The following is an 8,183-nucleotide window of genomic DNA, read 5'->3' as shown; positions in this document are numbered from 1 at the left end:
GAGAAGGACGGGAGGGCCTTGGGGGAGGGAGGCATCTATCACTAGAAACAGCTGTGCCAGGTACGTAAGGGAAACGATTCCTGTTTTCATTTAAAGTCTTAATAGCTAGCAATAAGGACCATCTGCTCCAGCCCTGGCGTGTGGGCCCATGGCCTCCACGGCTCCGTCGTCCCTCCAGCCTATCTGCCTTTGTTCAGGCTCTGAGCCTCCGTGGACACTCGTCCTCTCCTACCTGCTCCAGAACCAGTCCAAATGCCACCCCTTCAAGGAGTGCTTCCTGGCAGCTTCCTCTTAACTGCTTTCCAGTAGCACCTTCATTGCACAATTGAAATGCTAAGGTTGAGTTTTACAAAGACGCTTTTCTTAGCAGACAAAGAAATAGAGCGGCTGAGGGGAGATTTACTTCCTCTAGGGATAGAGAGCCCTAGAAGAAGCATGGCCAGCCAAGAGGCTGCTGTGCAGGCCGCACCGTGATGGACCAGTTAACGCGGCTGACTGGTGTATTTGAAAACTACTCAGAAAGTAGATCTTGAAAGTTTTCATCACTCGGGGGAAAAAGCAACCTTTTTTTGGTACCTGTGTGAGAGACTGGGTGCTCTGTAAACTTACTGTGACAGGCGTTTCACGCTGTACGGAAGGGGCGTCATCACGCCGGCATCTTGCCCTTCACGGCCCTCGTGTCAGTTACATCTCAGCAGAACCGAGGGGAGCAGCCCCCGCTGCAGCGGGAGCCATAGAGGGTCTAACCGAGGATGGGAGACTGGGGCTGGGGGCCAACGGTCTCTCAGGGTTTCTGGAGCTGTGATGTGAGCAGCATTAGCTCTAACCATGACAAGAACATTTCTGTCTCTTCTGTGGTCCACCCAGCATCCGGCAGCACAGGAAGTCCTCCAGCCCTCAGCGCCTCGTGAGTGGATGGCCGCTTCCCATCACGAGGATGAACACGTGTGCCCTTTGCACCAGCCTGCACCCGTCACACGTGGACACCTGTGCCTTCACATGTGGACACCTGTGCCTTCACCAGGGTGCACATCGCCACTTGTCATCTTGTCTGAGAGCAGGAGACTGAAGCCCCCAGAGGCTCTTACCCCGAGTCCCACAGCCAGAGGGGCAGGACCAGGCTCCACCTCCCCCCAGCCCAGCATCCCTGTCTTGCCTCCCGACGGTAGACACCTTTAGAATGAAGCAAGAGGCTGACTATGGTTTTGATAGCATATTTTATTTTAATCTAAGAAAAATGATTAAATTCAAAGTTCAGAAATATAAAAGATTATCCAATAAATTTAGGATCATAACTGTTTCTTAAACAATGGTGAAACACACGGGGGCTGGTTTTGAGGCTCCAAGCTTCCACTTTGACTTTCCCACAATATAAACGAGACGCTGCAGGAAACGTCTTCATGAAAACTGTCGAGACAGATCGACAGGCTCTGTGTTGGGGGATCTGGGGCCAGGGAGATTTTTTTCCAAACCTAAAGCTCGAGCTGACACAGCGTCACAGCCTGTCACTCCACTCCACTCTGGGGAGCCCGTGGGCACATCACGAAGGCGGGGCTCCAGCCCTGACGGGGGCAGCCAGCTGGCCCGAGGCCCGGCCCCGCTGCCCCCGTGGGGCCTTCAGCTGCCCCCATCCCTGTCCAGCCCCACTCGGGTGAATTTCCCAGTGGCCAGACCTTCAGGAAAGAAGAAGGGAAGCGGGCACCCACAGGCCTTTGTCCCCAGCTGCCAGGACCAGCGCCCAGCACAGCCTCGCCTGGCCATGCCTTCTTTAAGGAGGCTGCTCACAACTTGCTCAGGTGGCAGTTTTCCCTTCCTGGGAGCCCCGGGGTAGACCATGGACGGGTGGACAGGGGCCAGGGGTAAGAGGAGAAGAAGGCTGACAAGCATGTTTGGCTGGCTGGGTCAGATCGTGATTAAATTTACTTTTCTGAATGTCGGGCCCCTCCACGCTGCCTCAGGAAGGCAGTCAGAATTCTCTAGCATTTACAGCATGGTTAATCTGAGCCCAAGGCAAAACTCAAACAGAAGCTCGCAATGGAAAAACAGGCATATCAAGAAGAGTTTGAAATATCCCCTCTTCTAGCGGGGCACTACGGTAAAGACTGCTCTAGTGGATGGATAACTCATTGCATGAGCAGGAGCTCGGGAAGGAAAACCAACAAGCCAACACAAAACCCCAAGAGATGAACAAAGCCAGGATGGGGTCAGCAGGCGACTACAAACGTCTACGGGGCCGTGGAGCTTCCAGCATGGATTCAGCGATGCCGCCAGGACAGTAGGTCCCTGGCACAGCCAACCTGGCAGGACTACTCATGACGGCGCCCATCAGGAGGAGGCACAGGTTGGAGCCAGGGCACCTCAGCCAAGGCTTCTGTCGGCTAACGTGTGTAGGATGAAGAAGTCAAGCTCAAATCCACTCAAAATACATCTCCACCAGCTACAGATTCTGAAGGTCAAAGAAGGACACATACATTGTATGTGATTAATTTTCTGAAGCCAGCCCTTCCATTTTCACAGATTAAAGCCGTCTGTTTAAATATCTCATTTCTACAAAGTGAATTTACAGTTAAAGTACAAAGTGCAAATACTATGTGTTTGTTTTGGTTTTTTTTAATTGCTTTTTGGTGAGGGAGTCGGCCACGTGTCTAGGACCTGCCGTGGAGTCATCTATCCTTGCTTCCTCGGCTGAAAAAAAAGACAAAAAAAGAGATGTATAAAGACATTTGAAGCACTCATTTCTGAAAATGAAGGCTTGCCTTCCAGGAATGAAATAAATCCAGCTGACGAGAACAAAGGGAAAAGCCACATTTTACACAGAGGCGAGACGAGGACAGACTTCACTGGGATTGCTGTAGCTGTCTAGTCGCTCAGTCGTGTCCGCCTCTTTTGCGACTCTAAGGACGGCGGCCCGCCAGGCCCTCTGTCCGCGGGATTTCCCAGGCAAGGACACTGCAGCGGGTTGCCATTCCCTGCTCCAGAGGATCTTACTGACCCAGGAGTCGAACCTATGTTTCCTGCATTGGCAGGCAGATTCTTTACCACTGACTGACCCACCAGGGAAACCCCACTTGGGATATAAGAATCAACTTAAAAAAATAAAAGTATTTTGGGCACTTCTTAACTTCTAGCACTTTTCTTTCATTCAATGTTCAGAAATATAAGAAAAAAATAAATCAGTTGAGGAAGTTAGCATTTATTTCACATACTGTAAGTAGCTTCAATATATTAAACATTCTGAAGAATCTCCAATCACTATGCAGTTATGCAAATGTATTTTTAACAATCTAATTTATGCTTCAAATTTTCTAAAGGCATGGCTGCTTTTTGACAATTTTCTTTTCATCCTTTCCATTCATTATTCCATTTCTAAGAAGAAATGCAACTGAAAAGTTTGCTTACTAAGTTCCTGGAATTCTGGACTCTGCCGATTAAAAATCACACAGAATGAAAAGGAGAAGCAATGTGCCACCTTCTTGGCTTATTTTTCCACATAGACCCATTCCAACCAATACAAGTCAGTTCTATTTAAAATAATGACATTTAAATATTGAGGAGACCTCTGGGTTGGCTTTTATCCCCCTGCTAAATATATGAACAGGTGGCAAGAAGAAATACTGTGTCTCCCACATTAAGGAAACAAGACATTCTATTTTAATTAGTTGTGGAGAAAGATAAGCCATCACCACGTTTAATGAGAGAATAAAACTGATGAGATTTGCTGGAGGAGAAGTGGCACTAATGTTTTAACCTACATCCGCATCGCTGGACGGTAGGGTTCTGATCGCCAAGGAATTGTGATGGAAACTGCAGAAGACACCTGGAAAAGCCGGTCACTTTTTGTTTTTTTTTATTAAATATGAGCTTCATGCATCCTCTGAGATGCCCTTTATTTCCTATTCTTGTGTTTGGTTATCCATACAGTGAAAGACTTTGGTGGTTGGACTCTTGATTCCTTCAAGAAGTCTGCATGGTCTTCAGTCATTTTAATAAATGCCAGGTGCAGCAGGGCCTCACCCAGGATCACGGTTTGCGGTGATAAACGCCATAGAAAGAGCTGGGGAGACTGCTCCGGATTCCTTTTCCAGGGAAAAGGCTCAGGAGTGAGGCTTGTGCCTGGAACAGAGTTTATTTCAGACCGAGGCAGCGCATGTGTGCCCGTCACCATTGTTATCTTAGGAAAAAAGTCCTGTGGAAGCCTTGGGAACTCAGCCAGGTAATTGCTTTCAGACCAGCCCTGTTCTAAAGCACAAGTGATTTGTGCTGGGATTTAAAAAGTTGAAACCATAAACACTTGCTCAACAAAAACCAACCCTGTTACACATCTTTCCTAATGAAGTGGTTTTAAGTTACACCCTAGGTGTGTGCTGGAGGTCTCCACTTCAAACCCACCACAAACACGGGGGCTTGTCTTAGGAAACGGAGGCCTGACATCAAAGAGGCGAAGACAAAACGCACAACAAATTGGCGAGCGGCCTGAAGAAAGGAGGGTGTGGCCCTGGCTTCAAGGAGGAGGAAGGAGCCGCTCCTGTTTATCTCCTGGAAGAGATTCTAGGCTTGAGAGGGCTGTGGCTGGATGGCAGGGTCATCTCCTCTAGCTGCAGATAGAGGCCCAGCCTCAGAAGAGCAGAGGGGGGTTGTGCGCGCGCAGAGCACGGCGATGAGTCCCCTCGGAGGCGGCGCTTGGTGAAAAACGGAGGTCCCCCGTCCCTGCAGTCTCCTTCACCAAACATAAGAAACAAATTACAGCTGCAAATCCTGGAGAACTGTCTAATATGTATGTATATATACATATTCCCACAAAACAGGGGGACTCAGAGATCTTTCTCAAAATAATAAATAATTGAAATTTCAAGTAGTAAAAACAAATAATTAGGGCACAAATCTTGACGTTGATAATTCAGCAAGTTGGTGATTTCTGAAAGAATCTTGCCGGGCTCTCTGAGGCCTCACAGGCGTGTCCTCAGGGCCTCACCCAGGATCACGGTTTGCAGCGATAAACACCTTAGAAAGAGCTGGGGAGACTGCTCTGGATTCCTTTTCCAGGGAAAAAGCTCAGGAGCGAGGCTCTGCCTGGAACAGAGCTTATTTCAGGCTGAGGCAGCGCATGTTTATGAGCGCAGGGCGGGACGCTGACAGTCTCTTCAGAGGTGGCACTTGGTGAAAAATGAAGGTCTGCATTTGTTTCTTTCTTGGAAGGTGCTTCACTTTCTAAATGAGCAGAACTTCAATTGTTGTTCATAGACGGCAGCCCACCAGGCTCCCCTATTCCCGGGATTCTCCAGGCAAGAATGCTGGAGTGGGTTGCCATTTCCTCCTCCAACGTACAACTAAAGCAGCAAGTGATTACCGCTACAGTGTAAACACACTCACCTGTCGATTAGAAGTGCTTTCAGCATTACCTCTAGGGGCTAGCGGGGAAAAAAAGAGAGAGAGAGATTAGAAACCAAATACACTTCATTAGCAAGAGGTTAAGTAGACTCTCTCAGGAAGAGAGCCACATCACTATACGAAAGAGTCATCCGCGAGCAAACTTTGAGAAAACAGGCTTTACACGCATGCTCGGCATGGAGCATAAATAATGGATCATAAAAGCCAGTGTATAAACAATTTCCACCAGTACAGACACTCTAGTCCAACTTCAGAAGACTGTTCCATTTTTCCCCAAATCCCACAGGAGTGTCCACTTGCCATGGAGAGTGCCTTCTTCCGTTTCTCAAGCTCCACCAGGGAGAGGCGATCACGGCAGCGGGGAGTCCAGCACAGAATGCTGATGCTCGGAAAGCTTTGGTTCTTATATTTAAGTCACAAGAATCATTTAACTGGCTTGGCTCAAAATAACTATTTCCAAATCCTGCTTGGCTCCACCTCTTGGCTTGAGCCTATCTCAGGACAGGGACCTGGGACCCCACCTGTGGAGATACCTTCCTGCCTGAAGCCTCCACCTGGAATTCCAGTCTCCCCCCATCACCTCCTTAGCAAGCAGCACCCATTACAGGGGATTGTTCCTATTTATTTAACTTTTCTTTCCACCCGAAAACGTAAGCTCTAGAGGTACATGATTTTTGCCTCTCTCATTTACTGTGATTTTGCCAATGCTTCGAGCAGGGAGCAGCAGATAAATATCTTTGGAATGAGTCAGTAGGTGGAAGGCAGCACCGCTAACCCCAAACACCTTGATTAATTGTCAATGTCCATCCATTCAATTAGTAAACTAAAGAGCAAAATTATTCCAGGCTCAAACCTCTTCCCTTGTTGTATTCAAGCAAACAGAAACAGAGCATGATCGCTGAAACACAGATGTATTGAGCAAATTGCAAAAATATTGAGTAAGTCGTATCTAAATGGACTGTTTCTCCCACTTGTAGGCTTGAATGATTGGAGGATCTGGTCCTGGCTGTTGCCACTCTCCGATTTGTTTGGCCTGCGATAACAACTCTACAGAGAAAGCAGGTGTTGGGCCATTGGTCCAAGTTTAGGGAATGTTAGATTGATGCTTTGAACCTATTCTAACCAACTGGGCTGTCAACAATTGCCAGATTTTTCTTGGTTTCTTTTATGGTAAATCATCTACCGATCATTGGAGGCAGCCACAGATTAAAGTTAAGGTACAGCAAGAAAAGGTGACATTTCTACGTGTCTAGAACTTTGCTCTATAGATGAAAAGAATATACATTTCATTAATGACCCTGGGTGAAATAGTCCACTCAAGACAGTAGGGAAAAACTCCATGAAGGAGTTTTTAAAATACATAAAGGGCAAAAAAAATATACTGCTAGTTAATTTGAATGAAACAGAATGTACATCATTAAAATAAATATGAAGCTGTGCCCCATCAGTGAAAATAGTTTTCAGTGATAAAAGGACCGTGTACCTCCCAGCTCCCAATGCGAAGCTTAGCGCTGGATGGGCGTGGGGTGGGGGGGGTGATGTCCTGGCATCAGATGTGCTGATCACTTACAGGCGACCCTGTGCGTGGTGATGTGGCTGTAAGGCAATACGCCTGAGAGAATGTAGCCAGCTTGGCAACTTGGGTGAAAACGTAATTTGGTCAAAAATGAGCATTTCCTAATTGCTGATTTTCTGTACAATTGTCATTTTAGAGGACCATGAAGACATAATGTCATCTTTTGTGAATTTTTTCCTGAGCCCTTGGAAAATATTTTTTCTATGTTATATCTTTTCTCAATATTTTTCAGGATATTTTTTGATTTTTTGTAATAGCAAAAATTGACATCATGCTCCCAATAATGTCTTAGTTGCAAAAATTTAAATGCAAAAATCTTGTTTAATTGCTTAAAGTAAAAATAAATGTGATTAAGTATATATATTATGATCTCATTTTGTAGTGAAAATCATAGTGCATGAATATGTGTGTATTTGTTGTGGTTCAGTGGCTAAGTCATGACCTCATGGACTGTATATATATATGAACAGAAATAGTGGTTGGAAAGCTATGGATCTGGTCTGATTTTTGTCTCAAAATAAAAGATCACATGTTATTTATGTTCTTTATTTGATTTCTCATATTTTTTAGAATAAAAAAATGCATTGTTAAGTAGAGAGCAAAAAAAGAGAGAGAAACTGGTAACAACTTGGGTTTTTAGAAATAATCCCTCCTGAATATTTATGTTTCTTTGACTTTTCCCTATTTCAAATGACACAAGATAGGAAAAAATAAACAATAATAAAATTAAAAAAACTAACAGTAGGAAAAAAACTAAGAGAAATTCAGCAAAAAAAGAAAAAGAAAAGAGCTGCAAAATCAGCTAACTTTTTATCCAAATCGCCAGTGCTCATTTTTTAACAAATTGTCATTTTTACCACATTACTTTATTTGGGGGAGGTCAGGGGCCATCTTTCTTCATAGCTGAGTCAGTAAAGAATCTGCCTGCAAGGCAGAAGACCTGGGTTTGATCCCTGGGTCAGGAAGATCCCCTGGAGGAGGGCATGGCAACCCACTGCAGTATTCTTGCCTGGAGAATCCCATGGACAGAGGAGCCTGGTGGGCTGCAGTCCACGGGGTCGCAAGAGTCGAACCCTACTTAGCAACTAAACCACCACCACAGGGTCCAGGGCTTTCCCGTCCCAGATGAGCTACAAATACAGGGCAGCGTGCAGACCACCATCTACTGATGCTCCAGACTCTGCCCTCAGACTTGCTTCGCGTTTCAAATGTGCTGCAG

General features: G+C 46.0%; 1 protein-coding gene across 2 annotated transcripts in view; it reads right to left on the bottom strand.

Moving 5' to 3' along the window:
- Window positions 1–1,341: 1,341 nt before the first annotated feature.
- SMOC2 (SPARC related modular calcium binding 2) overlaps window positions 1,342–8,183 on the bottom strand; it is a 153,931-nt gene continuing 147,089 nt past the window's right edge. For both annotated transcript variants that reach the window (XM_055536202.1, XM_055536203.1), the window contains exons 12-13: window positions 5,371–5,408; window positions 1,342–2,685 (exon numbers count right to left, since the gene is read on the bottom strand). In XM_055536202.1, the coding sequence (XP_055392177.1) occupies window positions 2,668–2,685; window positions 5,371–5,408 (56 nt within the window). In that variant the 3' untranslated portion in view covers window positions 1,342–2,667. The remainder of the gene's footprint in view (window positions 2,686–5,370; window positions 5,409–8,183) is intronic.

The sequence above is a fragment of the Bubalus kerabau genome, chromosome 9 (genome assembly GCF_029407905.1).
Source record: "Bubalus kerabau isolate K-KA32 ecotype Philippines breed swamp buffalo chromosome 9, PCC_UOA_SB_1v2, whole genome shotgun sequence".
Classification (NCBI taxonomy): Eukaryota; Metazoa; Chordata; class Mammalia; order Artiodactyla; family Bovidae; genus Bubalus; species Bubalus kerabau.
Note: the sequence above shows the minus strand (reverse complement) of the source record. Positions and strands in the feature narration are given on the sequence as shown.